The following is a 21,309-nucleotide window of genomic DNA, read 5'->3' as shown; positions in this document are numbered from 1 at the left end:
ATAATTGTGGCATGTTTGTTTATAACAAATAGTGGAATTGTCCAAAAATGTAAAGATGTATGTGATCCCTTTGGTGACCTGATTTAAATGGGTTGGGATTGCTTCAACTTTGGTATTTTCCTATGGATGACAGAGTTTATCATCTTCTCTTTCTCATAAATGTTTCATCTTCATGTCATATTTTCACAGATCATGATTTCAAATTTCAAAAGAGTATATTTCATTGCTGTTTTGTTTGTCCTGCCTCATATAGTTTTTTAAAAAGAGAGAAATGTAACATTCAATTTTTAATTCAGACCCTTCATTTTTTAATGCTTTAGGTATTAAGAAAGCTTTGTTTCCTTGTGCCTTTTGAATATGACATTTTAGTAACTCATTGTCATCTATGAGAAGAGACTTAAGACTCTGTCTTGTCTTCTTTTTTTTCCTTCCAGTGGGATTCTGGAAGAACTGCGAGATAAGCTTCCATTCTTTAAGCATATTCTGCATAACCGAAGTTCTGGCTAACAGGTAAAGTGTGTGTTTAGGTTTCCTTTGATAAAAAAGTATCAATAAACCAGAAGGAACAGAAATACATTCACCTGGATTCCCCTCTCTCGCTCTGTCTCTCGCTCTGTCTCTCGCTCTGTCTCTCGCTCTGTCTCTCGCTCTGTCTCTCTCCCCCCCTCCCTCTCCCTACCCCTCTCTTCTCCTCTCCTTCTTCTCTCCCTCACTTCCCACTTAGAATCAATTCTGTATATTGCTTCCAAGGCAGAAAAGCAGTAAAGGCTAGGCAGTAGGGGTTAAGATCCTTGCCCCCAGGGTCACACAGCTAGGAAGTAGCTGAGATCTGATTTGAACCCAGTACCTTCTGTCTGTAGGTCTGGCTCTCTATCCATTGAACCACCTAGCCACCTTCTCTGTTTTAAAATATTGACCTTGTTTGACTAGTCATTTCGAGTGGGCCGTCTCATTCACTGGACTTAATGTCCACAGAGAACTACAGTTTAAGTGTAATCATTTGTATTCAACTTCTGTTATTCTATAAAAGGGCCATAGAATTTGTTGTTGAACTTACTCATTTCAGTCTTTTAAATAAAACCAGGTTCCTAAAATCTGTTGTATGAGGTAGGCTAGCTGGGGGTTGGAAAAGGGGGTGAGCTTCCCCTTTGTTTCGTTTTATCTTTAAATTTCAACTCCTGATTGTTGCTAATGATTTCCAGCTGCACCATTTCCTTAGATTCCTTTAGCACTTTGCTGCCCAGTCTCACATTTCAGCTTTTTTCCTAAAAGGACATGTAGTTTGTTCATTTTTAACTTTTTTTTAACATTTTTAATGCTTCTTTTGGAGGCCTTGTTTTAAAAAAAAATTCCTTGTTGGCCCAGCTAGATGGCACAGTGGATAGAGAGCCAGGTTTGGAGCTGGAAGGACCTGGGTTCAAATTTGGCCTCAGAAATTTCCTAGCTGTACGATTCCGGGCAGGTCACTTAAACTCATCTGTTTAGCCTATGTTCTTCTGCCTTAGAGTTATTACTAAGATAGAAAGTAAGGGTTTTTTTAAGCTCTCTGTTTTCCTCTTTTAAGAACCCAATTTCTTGGTATCAGAATTAGATAGTAGTAACCATTGCCATTAGACCCTTTAAGTATTAAAGAGGTGGTGTTAAGTTTGCAATATTTAATGAACAGTAAAGATCTGTGTTTCATAGGTTGGCATAGCCAAAGATTTTATCATCTAGTAGCTTTCTTTTAGCTTGTAATGAGTATTGAAGTATTGAAAAGCTCTCAGTAGATCCTCATAGATTCTAGATGCCTATAGAATTCAAAATTTGAGTAGAATCCTGAAATGTGAATTCACTATATTCTTCTCTTTCTTGAGACTAGACTGGTTTCACACTCTCTCTAAAATTGTGCTCTGGGATCTGGGCAGACCTAGGGCCAAAGAATTGGAAATCAGTTCAGGCCCAGCCTGATTAAGAGTCTGAAATTACTCCAAGGTAATTTCCAGACTAGGCAAGACCTAGAACTATCAAAACCATATAAGGCCATTTTGTTTCCAATGTAAACCATCCTAATAGTTGAACCAAATTGGATTGGCCAGTGGGGATGAAGGGGAAAGTGCCATTTGTGTGTGCCTTGAATTTAGATTAGCTGGTCCTGAATGGGGATGAGAGTAGTTCTTCTCTGCTTCCCAGTAACACATGAATTTGTTGAGTTTTTAACCAAAATTTCGCTGCTGAGGTCTCCTTCTTTATGTGTAGGAGAAGCCAATCCAGTCACCATGAGTTGGAGCTTCCTGACTCGACTGCTAGAGGAGATCCACAACCATTCCACATTTGTGGGGAAGATTTGGCTCACCATATTGATAGTTTTCCGGATAGTCCTCACTGCTGTGGGTGGGGAGTCTATCTACTATGACGAGCAGAGCAAATTTGTATGCAACACAGAACAGCCCGGCTGCGAGAATGTCTGCTATGACGCTTTTGCCCCACTGTCCCATGTCCGCTTCTGGGTATTCCAGATCATCCTTGTGGCCACCCCCTCGGTGATGTATCTCGGCTATGCCATCCACAAGATTGCCAAGATGGAACATGGTGAGGCAGACAAGAAGGCATCAAGAAGCAAGCCCTACGCAATGCGCTGGAAGCAGCACCGGGCCCTGGAAGAAACTGAGGAGGACCACGAGGAGGACCCCATGATGTATCCGGAGATGGAGTTAGAGAGTGAGAAAGAGAACAAGGAGCAGAGTCAGCCAAAACCCAAGCACGATGGTCGGCGGCGGATTCGGGAAGATGGCCTCATGAAAATCTACGTGCTACAGTTGCTAGCAAGGACTTTGTTTGAGGTGGGCTTCCTGGTGGGGCAGTATCTTCTCTACGGCTTCCAGGTCCGCCCATCTTACGTGTGCCGCAGAATCCCCTGCCCTCATGAAATAGACTGCTTCATTTCTAGGCCTACCGAAAAGACCATCTTCCTGCTAATAATGTACGGTGTGACAGGCCTCTGTCTGATCCTCAACATTTGGGAGATGCTCCATTTGGGGTTTGGGACTATACGTGACTCACTAAATAGCAAAAAGAGAGAACTGGAAGATTCGGGTGCTTATAACTATCCTTTCACTTGGAATACTCCATCCGCGCCACCTGGCTATAACATTGTGGTCAAACCAGATCAGATCCAGTACACCGAACTGTCCAATGCAAAGATCGCCTACAAGCAGAACAAGGCCAACATTGCTCAGGAGCAGCAGTATGGGAGCAATGAGGAGAACCTTCCTGCAGACCTCGAGATGCTGCAGCGGGAAATCAAAGTGGCCCAGGAACGCCTGGATCTGGCCATCCAGGCCTACAACCACCAGAACAATCGCCACGGCCCCCGGGAAAAAAAGTCCAAAGCTGGGTCCAAAGCCGGGTCCAACAAAAGCAGTGCCAGTAGCAAATCTGGGGATGGGAAGAATTCTGTCTGGATTTAATCTTGGCTGGGCTTATAACTTGGGCTTCTCGTTTATGGTAAGCAGTGAGCGGCTCACTGAATAATGACTTCCATTGAGTAAACATTTGGCTCTGGTTATCTTCAGGGATGTTTAGCGTTGGCTGGTGATCCGAGCTCAGGGGGACTTGGGGCCGGGAGGGGGGGACTGGGGAGTGGGAGAGAAGGGAAAACAAAGCGTTCCCAGGCACGTGTTCTCAGCAATAACACGGTTGCAGAACTTTACCCTTGTGTCTTCCAGATCTGGAAAAGAACAGATATATTTAAATCATTCTTGTTGAAGAGTTTTCTATGTACAGTATTATGGTACGTTTTTAGTATGCTAATTTTCTTTTGTATTTGTACATTTGACCTCTGCAGTTATACTTTTATATTAAAGGAAAAAAAGCTGTAATAGATAACGCCTAGCATTTGGCTAGTGTTATTACTTTGGTGAGCAGACTTTTACCATGTGTTTAAAGTTATAATAGATGCGATTCTTAATAAAAGTGCCTCATGCTGTAGGGAGAATTTCAGTTCTAGTGGGAGGCCAAGAAGGAGCCCTGAGTTTGCAGATTTGAAAAGAAAACCCTGCAGCAGTGTGGGCCAAGTTCCCTTACTCTTCCCCTACAGAACAAACCCAGGTTGGTCTTATCCAGTTGCTCAAAATTGTTTCTAATACAGATGCGCCCCATTTGAAACAAACAAACTAGGTGAAAAGACTGATTTACAAAAAATGAAGTAAAGAAGTGGGGGTGGGAGGTGTTAAATTCTATGAAAAGATTTGTTACAGAATTATTAGCAAGCTTGGCTAATGCAGATAGCATGAAATCCAATTTCTTTTTTAAATCCAGTTTTTTGTTTTGTTTTGTTTTGTTTTTACATCTGTTCACCAAGGGAGATGTGCCTACATCTGGACAGCATGGCTTCCCTGGGAGTGGCCACTTATTCTATCAGAAAGCAAAGCCACAACTGGAAAATGGGCTGTGGAAAAAGAGAGATGAAATTATTCCTTGCCTTAAGTCTCCCTCCTATTACCTGGCCAGCCTCTCACGAAGCCTGTGATGAGCAGTTCCCTTTTTACATATTAGCAGGAAGTATACAAATGTCCCTGCTCCTATGAATAGTACTTGGAGCTACTCAGGCTACAAAAAAACTAGAGAGCCTATAGTCTAAGACGCTGGAATTCTAACTGGCCCAGTAGGGAGAGTGGCTTTATTTCTGCCCAGGAAAGCAGTCTAGGCTGGTGTTCTGAATATTTTGGCATACAAATGGCATTGCAGTAAATGCAAATGGGAAGACTTTTCTGTGTTTACAGTCTGTGGAAATCTGATTTTGGCAAGAGGAGGCAGTTGTGTTTGCAAGGTACCGATAATTTATTTGCATTTTTTTTTTGTTGGGGGGGTGGTTTGGGTGATCTTAGCACTGGGTCATGTCAAAACATTTGGCCTTGTGGTATTTTCACATTGTTTGTCTGAGGGGGATGTAATCTTTTTTTTTCTTGTTTTCTGTTTTGTTTTTTTATTTCCTAGCCATGAGAGGGAAATGAAGGGACCTTTTCTCTAGTGGATCATTTCACAGAGGTGGCTATTTGGACCTCACCTTAGAGGCCTAGCTAGAGACCACAAGTTCTCCAAAGCTTAATTTCCTTATATCTAGTTCCCAAGACCTGCCAGTTGCATTCATTCAGTGAAATCCTAGAAACAAACCCTTCCCTATCTCTTGGGTTTTTGTTTCTTGCCGTTGTAGTCCAAAACATATCAAAACATGTGAAGTTCCTTCTAACCATTCATGTTTAGGGCATTTTTTTCCTGCTTAGTGAAAAAAGAGTGTTGTCTGGGTCCCCTAGTATCTTAAACCAAAAATAAACCCAAGCAATACAAAAGGAGAATATTCAGGAAATGTAATCCATAGATACATCATGGGTAAATAACAAACACACTGTTTCCTTAGACACAAAAACTTCAGAAGGAAATTTATCATCATTCATTTTAAGAAAATTTGCAAGATGTAAGCCTCCTAAGCCTAGCCAGGGAAGGATTGCCTCTAATTAATTCATCTGTCTCAAACCTTGAGGCATGGTAGGGCTCCAAGTAGTTCTCTTACTTGAAGGAGGAGGAATTTTGGGAAAAGCCTAGAGAAGAGCAAGAAGGGCTTAGCCAAGGGTAAATAACAGTCCAGGGAAAAAAGGGCTGTCCCTTGTCAGTAACCCGGCAAAGACATTTGAAGCCTGCAGCACCATCCTGCCCCTGGTTCTTCTCTGTTTTTGTGAGAACTGTTCTCTCTTTTGAATCTCCTCACTGATGACTTTGTGGATGACTCTTGAACTTCTTAGATGGGAACAGCAATCAGTTGTTGTTGGGTTTTTTTAAACAAAATAAGACTACTTCTCATTGTATCCTCCCTCCACCTCTACACTCCTAGGTATGTTCTATATGATTTATATCTATATGATATGAATTTCCTGATGGTTGGTTCCTATCTTCACAGTAAGCATTCTTTTCAGCCTTTGTGTGAAGTGTCCAAGCCATTTCTACCTGTATGTACTGGGCAAAGTCCCAGCTGCCTCACATTTACAAGATCACGGACTTGTTATTATCTACAAAAAAAAAAAAAATAGAATTAAGGCACTTCTTGCTCCGTTTATTTATTTATTTTAACATGGAGCCTGGTTGCAGTTTTTCTTAGCCTGTTAAGGATTCCAGACTTACCTCTATTGCTCAGACAAGCCATTTCAATTAGTTTTTAGTATTGCCAGAGAAGTGCAAAATCTGTTCAACCCCTCAGTAGAGAGCTTCCTTAATGGAAGGACTGGTAGAGTGGAGGATTTGAGTCTTTGAAGCATTGTTAACATTTATCATTCTAGGGCACCGTCTGCCCTTTTTGGACGACATCATAAATGTAACATTTAGAAGAGACTCATCAGAGAAACATTTAAGAAGCCACTTTTTGGATGAATCTTGAAAGAAAAAGGAAAACACAAGAAAAATCAGGCACTTCCCATGAATTGAATGCTTTTTATCTTATCTTTGCCTTAATAAGTTTTAAGAGTGTCACCTGGTTCTGTAGTCTTTGTTCATTTCGGCAGCCACAAAATCTTGGAAGCCATTTTGATGATAAACTCTTACCTTGCTGAAGATGTCTCATAGTGGGAATGGACAAAGAGATCGGTAACTCCATTTCCCCACCAAAGTTTTGGATGTGTTGAGTAAACTATTTCTGTATTCTGTGTCTCACTTACCTGCCTCCACCTGCTTCGTGCACTGCCCCGTAATCTGCCAGAAGGAGGAGGTAAGGGTGTGTGTGATTGGTTAGCCAAGTCCCCGGCCTGGGACCCGTGCGTGGCTCCCATTCCAGCGGGTGGTGTCCCTTGCCTTTCTCCTTCTTCATGTTGCAACCTCGGGCACAAGTTTACCTTCAGGAACATTCTCCGTCAAACAGGCAGAGTAGCCGTCTCTCGCCTACCTCACAGGGATGTTGTGAGGGCGAGTCTCGGCAGAGCTCCTGGAGAAAGAACGCTCGATGACGCCAGGACCAAGTATTCTCATTGCCATTATCTTGTCATCCGTCCGAGGCTGGCATTTGCACCGTTACAGGACTGGACGGCCTTTTAAAAGGCCCGGGGAACCTTATGGAGCCAAGCAGTGCTTTCTGAGAAGGGGTTTCATTTAAGAGGCAACTTTCTCTACCCGAGAGCCCCCTTCAGAAGCTGAGAAGCCGCCCTTTCTGCCCTCTGCGTTCCTCTGGGATGGCGCCCCTTTTGGAAAACAGCAATTTATGAGCAAGTGGGGGGAGGGAGATGGGGATGTTGGCAGCTTATTTTTAATAAAAGCCAAGTGTTTGAGGCTTCCCCTTTGAAAGGACTTTTGATAAGATGTTTACCTAATGATTTTCCCAGTGATAGGAAATTACCTGAACGTAAGGATTCAGGACTCGTGGCAGCTAGGAGTGATGAGTATGAGGCATTAAACACAGGGATCTTTCCTTCTCCTGTTTGGTATCCCATGTACGGTTTGTGGCTACATTTAAACTTAGTTAAAATGACCCATGACCTTTAGCTTTCAGGAAGCAGACTTTCCATTTTGATGGAGTTCTGATTCCTGTGGGAGATGAGTTGAACTTGGCAGTCTTTTATTTTACCCTTTTCTAATCATGTAATCCCATGAGAAAATTCTTCCCCTTCCAGAAGAAATAGAGCCCTGATAGAAGGATATAACGGAAACTGTACAGTGCTGAAAGTTTGGCAATCCCAGTTCATTCATGCCAGAAATCTATTAATTTACTGGTCCTATCAAATTTTGCAATCATCAAACCAAGCATGCTTGTCATTCATTCCGTCTGCACATCATGGAGACCTTAAAATGTAATTTGCTGCTGCCCAGACATAGCTCTTTCTCCTCTGTTATGTTAAATGGGTTTCATTCATGCACATTCCATGTTAATAGATAATAATCACTCTTCGAAGGAGCAAAACTATATTTAGTGTTACGGAATTCAAGCAACCAAAGAAAATGGTTTTCAACTCCAGACCAAATCCCCATCAAAATCCAAATAGGGGTTACATTTTCCCAGAACAAGGTTGCTTGTTTTGGTTGAGAAAGGGCCGTGGGCCGCCTAGGCTTGGGTGCTTCCTAGAAGATTGGAAATCTTTTTCCCCTGTTGTGCTCAATCGTGTTTTCTGTAACCAGCCTTTCATGGAAGTCTCTACCTCAGGCACTAATTATTTATAGTTATACTTAGCAAATGAATATTGAACCAAATTAGCTGGGATTTCCAACTTCCTAGGGCAATTCAAACAGAAAACCCAATTAAGTTAACCAGTGACCTAATGTTATTTAGTGTACCAAAATTTGAAAGTGCATGAATAGCCGGGGAACTATCCATTCCAGTACCAAAGATCACACATTTCTGATTTTATTGTCTCTGTGGTTAATGTAAAGCTTTATGGCGGAGGCAAACCCTGTGTCCAGGGGCTTGTCTCCAGTAAGGTTTTGTTTTTGAAAGAATGTTTTGTCAGTTCCAAATACAGTTTAGAAGATTCATTTGTGGTCTGTGCATCTTTTTCCAAAACTTGAAACCCATTCATAATCCAGCTGCCGGAAAATGTCATGTTTCAGATTTTCCCCATTCTTTATATAAAATAATACCGCCAAGAACTTAATGGTTTTAGTCATAGCATTTGATACCAAACTCTTCTCCACTGCTCCTGGTAAGCTGTTCTCCAAGGGAATGCATGTGCAGAAAAATCCCCTAAGGAAAAAAGTCACTTCTGAAGACTGCTTAGCACTCCCACATGCCCCTGGGGTGGGTCCCTGCGGATGGATGGGCCGGGCTCTGGGGCAGGAAGGAGGAGCTGTAAATGTAGAGGGCAGGGGGCAGGGGGTCACCCCCCTCCCCCACACACCTCTTTGTGGTTGAGTTCTGGAGAGCCTGCTGCCTCTGGGAAGTTTCTGGACCATATGGTTGGTCACAGAGTGTCCAGTTTGGAATGGCGCAGTTCAGAATCAGCAGTTCTGTTCTGACTCATTCTCCAAGAAGGTCAAAGGTTGCAGGGGGGTGTCTGGGAGGGAAAGGGGAGGAGGGGGTCTGGTTTCCACATCTTTAGAGGCCACATTGTCCTTGTTTTCTCCCAAGACACGAAACAGCAAACTGTGATAGAAAAGGCACAGATCCCTTCCTGAGGAGTCTGACTCAACCCAACCATATTTGGTTAAAAAGTAAAATAAAAGGACAGAAAAAAGAGAGAGGAAAAAAAGCATGGAGGGAATGTCTTAGGAGCCTCTGGAGCACTCTAATCCACTAGCTTCTTGTAGATTCCCAAGTAAATTTGACAGAAAACCACCAGAACAAGAGACTATCTGTCCAAGTCCAAACCGGTGAAGCATGTTTTAACAGAATTACAACCATCCCCCCCCACCCCAAAGTTTCTGAAGAAATGTGTTACGTCTCAGACACACACTATCCATGTACAGTACATCTCATTGAGTAGTACGTATTTAGTTTACTCATTTTTTTATTTGGAGAAAATAATTTATAGAGTTTAGGAAACAACCTTTGGACGAAGCTTAAACAATCCCATTTTTAAAGCCTGAGTCGGAGATTGAACTAAAAACAGGAACCGGGTTTCCAGATTCTTCCCCAGTGTGGTATTCAGATCTCCTTGGCTCTAACCAAGAAACAGTCATCGGAAGGTAGGATTTGAATCTTCTTTTTTTTTTTTGTATGGTGGTATGTGCTGGCTTGGGTAAGCACCATTGTGACCCAGGGAAAGGGCGCTTTGTAGGGCCTCAAGACCCATACTCAGAAGGGGAGAGAGAGCATTTTTACCAGCAATGTCTTTAATCCGGGAAGACTTAACCAACTGTGAATCTGAACTAGAAACGAATGTTTCCTGTCTCCCCCTCCTTAATGATCTCTGGCTCTTTTGTTTCCGGCTTTCTGTCCAAATGGAAAGAAACATCCCACCCCAGGTGAGAATTGAGCTGCTTATGTAGTTGGCCTGCAGAGGACACATTCCAAATAAACACACTCTCTCTCTCTCTCTCTCTCTCTCTCTCTCTCTCTCACACACACACACACACACACACACACACACTACATTGCCCCAGGGAAAAACTAGGGAGACTTTGGATTCACCCTGCAAGGTTGACTGCTAAGACCGAGGCCTGGGCCCCTTCTCTGTATCCATTCTCAGCATTTTGTGCCTAGCCTCCCAGTACTGTCCTCAGAACTGTAAGAGGGAGGGAGCACCTCTGGGGATCCCTGTAGGGGAAAGCTGACCCAGGAGAGGCGCCCTCTGCTTAGCTTCAAGCTTAGCTGAACCCCCAGAAGTGCACTTGCCTGTCTGTGTCTCCTGGGGCTGTTGCAGAGGACTGAGGAGGCTGACAGTCTTCAACTCCAAGCAAGGCAGAAAACCAGGCAACTGGCCGTAACTGATGTGAAAGCACATCCAGTGACCCAATTGGGGCTTGACCCCAGGGGAAAAGTACTGATTTAGATATGGAATTTTTTTTAAGTCCATGCCCTGTTACACTGGAAATTTATCTTTGCACTAAGAACATCAAGACACACAAAAGGGGCTGCTCTGTCACGGCCTATCTTTCCACACCAGAGTCTGATGTTAGAGCCTGTGCCCAGGATCTGGAAATAGCAGTGACCCAGGCAGGCCTCGTCCCCCTGGCTGTGCCTGGAGGGTGGACACTTGCATCAGTGGACACATTGCATTTGTACAAGTGGGCACTGAGGACTTGGGAAGGTGGAAGCCCCAGAAGGCAGGTGAGTGCCAATTATGGGGTGGGCCCTTTGTTTTCTTCTTCTCGATTGTAATTTTTTTTAAGCAATCATGACTCCAGAAATCAGAGCAAGGACTCAAAGAGCATAGGGAAATGGGAAGTGTGGGATCTGATGGAAATGTGGTCTTTTATTTTATCCACTACGCTTTCTTGGAAGAAGTAAGAATGGACTTAGGAGAGAACTAGGAATTTTCTTTGGCTGGTAAATTGAGTCCTTGATAAAACTCATTCCTTGAGAGCTGGAAGAGACCATCCAATATGTTTTTTTTCATCGCTGAGAAAAAGGGGTCTAGAAAAGGGAAAGACAAGTAGCAGATCCTAGATTTAAAAAGTCTAAGCTAACTTGATCTACCTCAGCCCATGTAGAAGGAAAAGTTACATCAGGAAGCTGAGCCATCAATCACAATTGACGTGGGTGGGGGTGGTAGGGAACATGAAAAGTTTTTCACCCAGAGGTAGACTAAGGAGCAGAAAAGCTCCTGATCTGGCCTTCAGCGCAGGTAGTGGTCCTGTGATGCCGAGATAGAGGGCCAAGCTGTGGGAATACAGCCTGACCCCTCAAGTTAGCCCCAAAATGTGGATCAAGGAGCTCAGTGCTACTATTCAGGCATGGCTTGAGATGTTAGTAATAGCAAGAGGTTAAGGGGCAGCTAGGGAGGGCAGTGGGTAGAGCACCGGGCCTGAAGTCAGGAGGACCTAAACCTGGCCTTCCTCACTGTGTGACCCTGGGCAAGTCACTTAACCCCCATGGCCTAGCCTTTGCCGTTCTTCTATCTTAAGATTGATACTTAGACAGAAGGCGAGGGCTTCAAAATCTAAACCATGATGGGATGCCTTCAGAAAGCTGGGGACCCTCCTACCTGCTGGTATCACCCATTTCTTGCCTAAAGGTTACGGTGGGGAATGTACCACTGGCTAAGAGATACTATTGCGGGGAGTCCGGGCAGCTTTTTGCTGCTGGCTCCCACAAGGTGGCTTCTCTAAACCTATACGAAGGCATTTTGTCCCTGTATTAATGATCCAGCAAGGGAGCACAACCTCTGATTACCCAACAGCCACCCTCTCCTCGAGCCCCAGGAACTGTATTGTGCCCTCTTCCGCGCTGTTGTGCACCCCCTGGGTGATCCCCAGCCCACTGTCCCCACGACTGGGCAAGGGGTTTTCATTCAGCACCCTCCTCTCTCCCCTCCCCTGACTCTTGTCTCTGGGCCAGGCGTAGTCTGCACAGAGTCTCCCTTCCTGAACAGCCGGGTAAACGTGGGTGGTGTCCCATTTGGCACGAGGCTTGTTTTGTGTTTCGAGCCCGACAGGTATCGGTGGTGGCACGCGGGTGCCTCTGATTCTTAATATACGAGGATATCTCTGAAGCCCTTGGCACTGCCCTAGAAAACAAAACCTCCGGGGGAAAAGCAAACAATAATGACAGCTTAGATGTAGGCAGAACTATTCATTTTCTTCCTTTCTTTCTCTCTCTCTCCCTTTCTCCCTTTTTTTCTCCCTTCCTCCCTCTCTCCCTCCCTCTCTTACCTTCTGTCTTAGATGCAATACTGACTGTGTATTGGTTCCAAGGCAGAAGAGGCTAGGCAATGGGGGTGATGTGACTTGCCCAGGATCACCCAGCTAGGGAGTGTCTGAGGCCAGATTGGAACCCAGAAGCCTCCCATCTCTGGGCCCGGCTCTTCCTCCACGGAGCCACCCAGCTGCCCTCAGAAATACCCATTTTCTCAGGATTGGACCCTGGAGGTTTAGGTGATGAAAGAGCTGAGTGTTTTGTGAATAAATAGAAGGTTTTCATCCCCTGGGCTCCGCTGATGGTTAATCTGTTTCCCACCTCTATTTCTGCTCACGTCACCACCTGAAGCACCCCCCCCCCCGAAAAGGCACTCAGCCATCCCATAAACCCGAGACGTTTCAGAAATAGGAAGGAAGGAGAGTCGAGTCCACAGAGCATTTGTCTTGGGGCAGTGGCCGGAGAGGGCTCCTGCGTGCATGTGTGTGTGTGTGTGTGTGTGTGTGTGTGCTTTCCCTGGAGTAAAGTGTGGAGCTTGTGAGTTACCAGTGAGCCGTCCTCTGTGAGGGCCACAGGAAGGTTCCCTCCCTCGCTCCCCCCAGAGAGGCTCCCACAGAGCCGAGGCTGCCGAAGCAGAAGGGTCATGGGGTGCCGAGCACTCTAGAAACACTAACTACTCTTATCTTCACAACAGCCTTGGAAGGGCTCCTGTTTCTCCCTATTTAACAGGTGAGGAAACGAACAAGTAATCTGAGGCCCAATTTCTGATTCCAGCTCTAACCCTCAGGTCGAGGTTCTCTATTCTAAGTGCCAAATGAATGGTTTAAACACATACATGAGTGCGGGCATGCATGCCTTCAGAATTCAGAGGAAGGAGTTCATCTGCTGATACTTTGTATAATTGAAGTAGGCTTCACGGTGGAACTTCTACTGAGCCTCAAAAGGATAGAAAGAACTTAAGGTGGAGGCAATTCGATGACTCAGTGGATAGAGAGCCAGGTCCAGAGAGGAGGTCCTGGGTTCCAATCTGGCCTCAGACACTTCCCAGCTGTGTGACCCTGGGCAAGTCACTGATCCCCATCACCTAGCCCTTATGGCTCTTCTGCCTTAGAAACAATACACAGGATGTATTCTAAGACGGAAGGTGAGGATTTGAAAGAGAGAGAGAGAGAAACCAGAGAGAGAGAGAGAAGTTAAAGTGAAGAAAATGAGAGAATTTGAGGCAGGAACAATGACAGGAAGGAACAAGTAAGCCCCCTGTAGGGCATACAGGATATGGGGAATAGACCTGGCCTCTAGAACCAGGAGGACTTAGGCCCAATCCTGCCTCAGAACTCTAGCTAGGTGACCTGGAGCAAGTTATTTAACCCCAACCTCAGTTTCCTCATCTGTAAAATGGGAATCTCTATAGCTACCATTTAAGAGCTTTGATAAGGATTAAGCAAGATAATAGCTATAAAGTGCTTTTACACCCCTTAAAGTCCTCCCTGAAAGTGGGCTATTAGGATAATCATGGCCTGAGCCATGAAATGAGTCCTTAGACTGGCAGCAGTGCCAGATGAAGATGCAGGAATGGCCCAGACGGTGACAAAGACGCTGGGTTGGCAGTCTTTCCTCTGCAGGGCCGTCTCTCCTGCCTTCAGTCTCCTCATCCAAGACGGCAGGGGCTGGCTGAGAGGCCCCCTGAGCTTTCTCCTAGCTCCGAGGTCCGCACAGACGGCACCTGAGGAGGCAGGAGGGGCCTGCCTGGCCTCCTGGCCCCGCCTTAGAATGGCTACGAAGACAGAAGGGGAGGGTTAAAGAGCCGCCTGCCTGGCAGAACCGCAGAATCCCGGCAATGGCGGGTCTTGGGCACTTCAGAAGCGCTTTAAGGTGCCCCCTGCGAGGCGGCTCCGCGTGGTGAAGGAGGAGACGGAGGCTCTCCGGGCTTACGGGACGGCCTGAGCTGGAATTTGAACCCGATGCCTGATTCCAAGTGAGGAGCTCCTGCCCTTCCGTGGGGCCTCTGCAAGCACGCAAAGCTCTACTTTGAAAGGATGATCCTGGCCTGTCTCGGGGAGGGCAGCCTGGGCGGTGGGTGCTGAGAGGGCGGCCCCCCCACGTCCCTTAGCCTCGTCGGCCTCCGTTTCCTCCTGGGTAAAGCAAGCAGAAGGGAATGGCGAGCGGCTCCAGGATCTCGGCCAAGAAAGCCCCAAACGGGGTCACGAGGGTCAGCCGCGACGAACAACAAAGCGTCTGCGGGGCGGCCCTGCTCAGACTGGCCGGGGAGTGCGGACAGCCCGCCGCGGGGGCCTTCCCCACAGCTGTCCCGAGAGAGGGGAGCCCAGCGCTTGTGAGTCAGGAGGGACGACCGCAGAGAGGGAGGCCGTGGGCCGGGGGAGGGCCCAGCGCGGGGCTCCACACACTCCCTCCCTGACCCCGGCCCTCGGGCTCCTCCCACACCAGGTGTCTCTGGGGGCAGGTCTCTGCGCCTCGGACGTCCCGGGCAGGCCGCCGGGCAGAGCCCACCACCACCACCACCACCACCACGGGCTCCTGCCCGAGCGCCCAGGGGGCCTCCTGGGCTGCCAGGGACAGGAGGAGGAGGAAGATGGCTCTGGGGAGAAGGAAGGTTGGCAGCCGCTCAGATGTCTGGAAAGAAAAGGAAGCTACGGGCAGCCATAGGGCCTGCGTCTGAGCGGGAGACCGCGGAGGCACGGAGCTGGGGGGGCGCCCAGCCTTCCTGATCTCAGCCGAGCTGACGGCTTGCCCTGGGATATTGGGCCTCCGTCGGCTTCATAACAACTCAATGTTTCAATAACAACTCAATGTTTACACAGTTCTTCACATGCATTTTTTTAACCTTTACCTTCCATCTTAGAATCAATGCTGAGGACCGGCTCTAAGGCAGAAGAGCGGTAAGGGCTAGGCCCTGGGGATTAGGTGACTTGCCCAGGGTCACACAGCCAAAAGGGTCTGAGGCCCAGATCTGAACCCAGGACCTCCCCTATCCAGCCTGGCTCTCTATCAGCTGCTCCACCTAGTGAGAACTCCACATAGTTCCCATGTGTTGTGAACCAGGACCCTTGCAGCAGTCAAGTGAGCTAAGTGGGGGGATTCTCCCCACCATTTTGCAGAGGTGAAGCGTGCCCAGTTTTACACACCGATAAGGAATGGCACCAGGATTTTGACTGCAAGTCTTGTGGTTTCTCCAAGACCTGTGATGCAGCCGTCATTTATCCATAATCGGTGCTTCTGTCTCCCAGAGGTGGCATGAAAATAAATATGCTTGTGACTTTGGGGAAAATTTGCCTGTATACCATTCAGAGCAAAGCAGTCATAACCAGCGACTGGTGGGCCCACTGCAGAGTTTTTATTCAGGATTTTCCCCAAATCTGAAGTCTTGGAGCTACTGAGAAGTTCCCTACCTTTGAGGTTGGGAGAGAGGGAGGTGTCGAGCCCTTGGGCAAATCTTTGGCACAGACAGAGCTATGAGAGCCTATTTTTAAAAATGTGGTTCCACTAAAAATCTATTTTCTCTCCCTTAAACCTCCTCTATTCCATTATGATAGTTCCCATTTGTATTTAAAATATACACTAACATCTCTATATGCACTTACATGTGTACACACAGGGTCGGATGGCACAATAGAGTGCAGGGCTTGAAAGCAGGAGTTGGAACTTTCAAAGTTCAAATCTGGCCTCAGATACTTATTAGCCGTGTGACCCTGGGCAAGCTGGTAAGACGGATGGATGGATGGATGGATGGATGGATGGATGGCTAGGCAAAGGGAGACAGAGATTAGCTGTGTGACTTTGGGCAAGTCTATATAGATACGGAGATATATGAAAGTGTGTGTGTGTGTGTGTGTGTGTGTGTGTGTGTGTGTGTGTAGAGAGAGAGACAGACAGAGAGGGAGCGAGTTCCCTGTATCTGTTTTTTGGAGCGTGTCTTGTCCCGCCCTCTGGCTCTGTCGCCTCCTCCTCAGGCCAGGCCACGGGTGGCAAACTCAGGCTAAATCACTGCATGGATCTCGCTGTTCTCCAGGCTTTCAGAACCAGCCGGTCCCTCCTTTCCCCAACAGCATTCATGCCGAGCCTTCCCCGGTCTGTATAGTCCACCCCTTTCCTGATTTCTTATGGCCCGACAGTATTCCATGGTAGTCTCACGCCCAGTTCCTAAACGTAATTTGCGCAGCTCTCCTCCAGTGGTGGGGGACCCCGGCCCAGCTTTCTCCCAGCTTTCTCCGGCGTGGGCTTGGCATGAGGGAGATCAGTCCGGTGTTCTCTTTAGGATCCGTCCGTCTCCGGGGGAGGGGTGGGACAAAGGAGTGCTTTGTGGGGAAGAGAGGGACGCCCCGCCCAGAGTTGGGCGAACCTTCGTAGAAAATGATGACAGCATGCTATGGGGCCGTGTGTCAAGGTGTAAATCTGTGATTTAAAGCCTAAGGTTTGCAGAATGCTTTACAACAGTTCTCTCAGGCGACAGCCCCCCTGGGGAGCGGGCATTTATATTATCTCCGTCTAACCAAAGAGGAAACTTGAGGTCTTCTCATCCCACCCCCTAACATTATACACAAGGAAACGTGGCCGGATCCGTTAAATGACTTGCCCAAGATCTGACGGAGAATAAGCAGCAAAGTCAGAATTCAAACTCAGATTCTCCTGACTTCAGTCTCGCCTAGAAAACTCATCTCAGGTGATTGTGAGAAAGGTCCCGGAGACAAGGCCGGGGGAATCCTCCGTGAATCGCATTACTGCAGGAATGGCAGTCCTTGCTATTCCTGGAGGGGAGGCCGGCCTTTAAAGGGTTCAGCATCACCAGCAAAAAGCAGAAATCATTTATTTTCTTCCAGACCTCTGACGCTTCAGGACTTCCGAAGAACGTAGTATTACTTCGAAGCCCGGCACCTGTGCCGTTCACGGGGTTCCCAGCCAGCCCTCTCCCCCGGCACGCACAAGTTCTGTCCTGAGCCCGGGGCTCCGGGACTCTGAGCCGAGGGTACCATGTGTGAGCGCCAGGATCGGGGCCGTCCCTGAATAAGAACAAGCATAGCATTTACGTACATATCTGCGGTCTGCAAAAGGCTTCACTAATATTATCTCCTACCACCACCACTCTGGGAGGCAGGGATTATTCTTATTCTCGTTTAACAGAAGAGGACACAGACCCCCAGCAGTTTAGGGGCTGGCCTGGAGTCACCCAGAGATTAAGTGTCTGAGGGTGGATAGCACGTGGTGTGGGGGGGAGGGGGCTTCTGCCTCTAAGTCCAGCCCTCTGTCTGCGGTGCCACCTGCGTGGAGGGAAGGGTGCTGTAGGGGCAGACAGCCACCCACCTACGGCCCGACTTGGATCCCCCTTTTAGCAAACCCAAGAATTTCTTACTTTCTAGGTGCTTCTCAGCCTCCAAGTTCACGTCTAGAGACCCTTTCAGAGAGGGGTTAGCCCTAAGCCTGCCGATGGAGGACGGGGAGGTTTTCGAGGGATTTCCCTTCAGGAGGGATCTAGAAAGGGCTCGAGCGGCTCCAGCGGGCAAGGCTGGCGACCCTCTTCTGCCGGCTCTCAGAAACCTTCCCCGGGGCCCAGACGGAGACCTCGGAGACCGCCTGGGCCAGCCCTCTCATTTCACAAAAGAGGAGAGCGATGCCTAGACGGGTCAGCGGCTCGTCCCAGGCCGAGTTTGGCACTGCGGTCTCCTGAGGTCCGGTCCGGGCCTCTTGCCGCCATTCGACAGCCTCGCTTCTGTTCCCGAGCAGAAATGACCCGAGACGTCTGCTGTCTCTTCAGAGGACGTCCCAGGGTCCTCCGAAGGTCACGTCAGCCCTCGGAGCCAACCCTTCCTGGCAGATGGCGCCGCCTGGAGCGCCCCAGAGAGCTGAATAAGGAAGCCGGTGTTCGCAGCCTCCCTCCAAGGGGTCCCACCATGGGAGCCCATTTGTTCTCAGCCTTCCTCATGAGAAAGCAGCCCTCTCTGGGAAGGGACTGAGTTTCTCTGATCTCTGTGCCTCTCAAAGCTAAACAAAGTCTGTCTTCTCTGTGCTATGGGCCGGTGTGGTCCCTGAAGCCGCTTGCCTGGAATGCCGCGGTTGTGTCTGGGGGGAGAGGAGGGGGAGATAGAGAGGAGGCGGGGGAAAGGGAGAGAGAAAAGGGAAGGGGAGGAGAGGCAGGGGGGGAAGGGGGAAAGGGAAGGAAGGGGGAGGGGAGAGAGAGAGAGAGAGAGTGTGTGTGTGTGTACACACAAGTATAGGTCCAGCCATATCACCCTTCCATTCAGTAATTTTCAGGGGTTCCCTCCCCAAAACAAAATAAAATCCTATCTGGTGTTCCAAGTCCTTCATAATCTGGCCCCCTCCTACCTTTCCAGTCCTTTACACCTCTGATAGAGACACTCCCATCTCTCAAATCCAGACTTACATTTGAACAACTTTTTCCAGATTACATTGATATAATTTTCAATAATCTTTTTCTGACGTGTGAGCCATCATCTCTCTCTCCTGTATTCTCTCCAAGACAGCAGATAACCCGGTAAACAGTATATATGTGTTGTTATACATTTCTCCACATTATTCTTGTTGTAAAACAAGATACAAAATGCTTACACTAGAGAAAAATTAATGGAGGAAATAAAAGGGAAGAGCCGCATGCTTCACACCCTATTGGTTCCTCCTATAGTGGTGGATACTTATTGGTCAACCCAGACATTTTCACTAGCTTTTCCCAGGCCTGGAATCTTCTCCTTCCTCATCTCCACCTCCTGGCTTCTCTGGCTTCCTTTATTTTTATTTATTTATTTTTCTAATTTTATTTTTATCATCATGCAAAACAGTTCCATATTGGTCACACGCATACCAAACAAAACCCCCAAATAAAACCATAAATACACCGCTGTGAACACAACAGTTCTTTCTCTGCAAGTCCTAAGTCTTTCAAGATTGGTCCAGATCACTGGAAAAACCTTTCTTTATCCTCCCCTTACTGGTAGTGCCTTCCCTCTGCTGTTTGTCTCCAGTTTACCCTGAGCATATCTATAGTTTTTTATATGTTTTATATGTTATCTTCCCTTGTTAAATGGTGTGAGCTCTTTAAAGAGGACTGTCTTTCTTTGTATACTTAGTACAGCCCCTGGTACATAGTAGGTGCTTAATCAGTGCTTGTTGACTTCGCTTCCATAAAGTAGCTTAATTATTTACTCACCAGCAAATTTTTATTGAGTTCCTACTTTGTGCAAGGCAGGCTGACTTGACCCCAGCTCAATTCTGAGCCATTAAATAATAATTGTGGAGCTGCTAGATGGCTCAGTAGAGAGCCAGGCCTGGAGAAGGGGGGATCCTGGGTTTAAATGTGGCCTTAGACATTTCCTAGCAGTGTGACCTTGGGCAAGTCACTTACCCCCAATTATCTAGCCCTTATCACTTTTTTGCCTTGGAACCAATACTTAATATCAATAATAAGAGAAGAATTTTCTAAAGTTAGTAATCGTGAATACTTGGTGAATACACACACACACACACATATATATACACACATATATATGATAATATAAAAAGCAACATTGCTTAATGAGTGTACTAAACTTGGACTCTGGAAGACTAGGGCTTGAATTGAGCCTCCAAAACTCATTAGCTGTGTGATCATGGGCAAATTGCTAACCTCTTCTGAACCTATCTACTCTCCTGTAAATTTATTAAGAACTTCATAAGGTCGTGAGGCTCCGGTGAGATAATGTATGTAAAGTACTTTGTGGACCTTAAAATAGTATTTAAATGCCAATTATACCAGCCTGGGATTTTTATTGTTTTGTTTTTTTAACCTCATTTGAAATTAAATCTTCCAAGAAGACCTAGGTTCAAATGTGACCTTAGAACACTTCCTAGCTATGGGACCCTGAGCAAATCACTTAACCTCAATTATCTAGTCCTTGCCACTTTTCTATCTTAGAATTGCTACTAAAACAGAAGGAAAGGGTTAAAAAAAGAAAAAGAAACTAAATAATCTTCCCCTACTTCCCCACCCACATTTAAAAAGACTCCCATCTGATAGGCAGGTTCTGCTCTATGGAAACTTGATAGAAAAACCTAAACTAATTCTTTCTGTTGTGTAAATTCTTCGTTTTGTAAAAGTGTCTTTTTAAAAAAGCAAATTTCAAGTACCCAGTGTCCTCTGCATCCACATTTCGGGAAGCTGGTTTTTGTTGCTCTTGTTTCTAAGGAAACGCTTGTAATGTATCCGGGATGCCCAGAATCAATGCTTTTAGTATATGGCCTGGGTTTTCAAGATCTCCCAGAAGTGGGTAGGGTAAAGAATCAGAGATAACATAAGCTAGAAAATGTGTATGAGTGTATACTTACCAGAATGTTCTGGTTTCGAACACCTTTTGACCTTAGAGGGTGGGGTTTTCCACTTTATTTTTGGCTGTCTTAGGCAGGCTGGTGGGACCCCTTTCTCAGAATAAACTTGTTTTTTTGACCCTTATCTTCTGTCTTAGAATCAATATTGTGTAGTTTACAAGGCAGAAGAGTGGGAAAGGCTAGGAAACCAGGGTGAAGTGACTTGCCCAGGGTCACACAGATAGGAAGTGTCTGAGGTCACATTTGAACCCAGGACCTCCCCTCTCTAAGCCTGGCTCTCCATCCACTCAGCCCCCTCGCTGCCCCCAAAAGATTTTTTAAATGCATAAAATATGTTGGATTACAAAAGAAGCCAAATATATTTAAGTACAGTTTTCAACATTTTAAAACCCAGAACAACCGCATTCCTGGACTCCAGGTTAGAAACTTCCCCGTCTCAGAATAATTCCCTAGAATTTCGCAGTTGGAAGAAAGAGAAATGGACCCCCTGCATTGACACCCTGTCGAAGGCTCTCCCCGGTGAGCAGCTGGAATGGGTGAGGAGGCCCTCGCCTGCGGGCTGCCTAAGAGGAAATAGAGGGAGAACAGAGATGGACGGGCTGGAAGGTGAGCTCACCGCAGGGCCAGTGGGGGAAGGGCGGGTGGGGGGAGGGGGCGCCGGCGTGGGCAGCACAGATCGGAACCACCAGCTAGTGGGTGAGGACCACCCCGGGCCAGATTGTCTGATGCAGCTT

The 21,309-nt window shown here is 46.9% G+C and overlaps 1 protein-coding gene across 1 annotated transcript; it reads left to right on the top strand.

Moving 5' to 3' along the window:
- The first annotated feature begins 309 nt into the window (after positions 1-309).
- GJC1 (gap junction protein gamma 1) lies at positions 310-4,091 on the top strand. Its single transcript, XM_044671731.1, has 2 exons — positions 310-510; positions 2,239-4,091. Exon 2 carries the CDS (start codon positions 2,259-2,261, stop codon positions 3,447-3,449), a length of 1,191 nt encoding a protein of 396 aa, XP_044527666.1. The 5' UTR covers positions 310-510; positions 2,239-2,258; the 3' UTR covers positions 3,450-4,091.
- Positions 4,092-21,309: the final 17,218 nt, after the last annotated feature.

This window comes from Gracilinanus agilis, chromosome 4 (genome assembly GCF_016433145.1).
Source record: "Gracilinanus agilis isolate LMUSP501 chromosome 4, AgileGrace, whole genome shotgun sequence".
NCBI classification, from domain to species: Eukaryota; Metazoa; Chordata; class Mammalia; order Didelphimorphia; family Didelphidae; genus Gracilinanus; species Gracilinanus agilis.
This window is presented reverse-complemented; position numbering and strand designations above follow the sequence as displayed.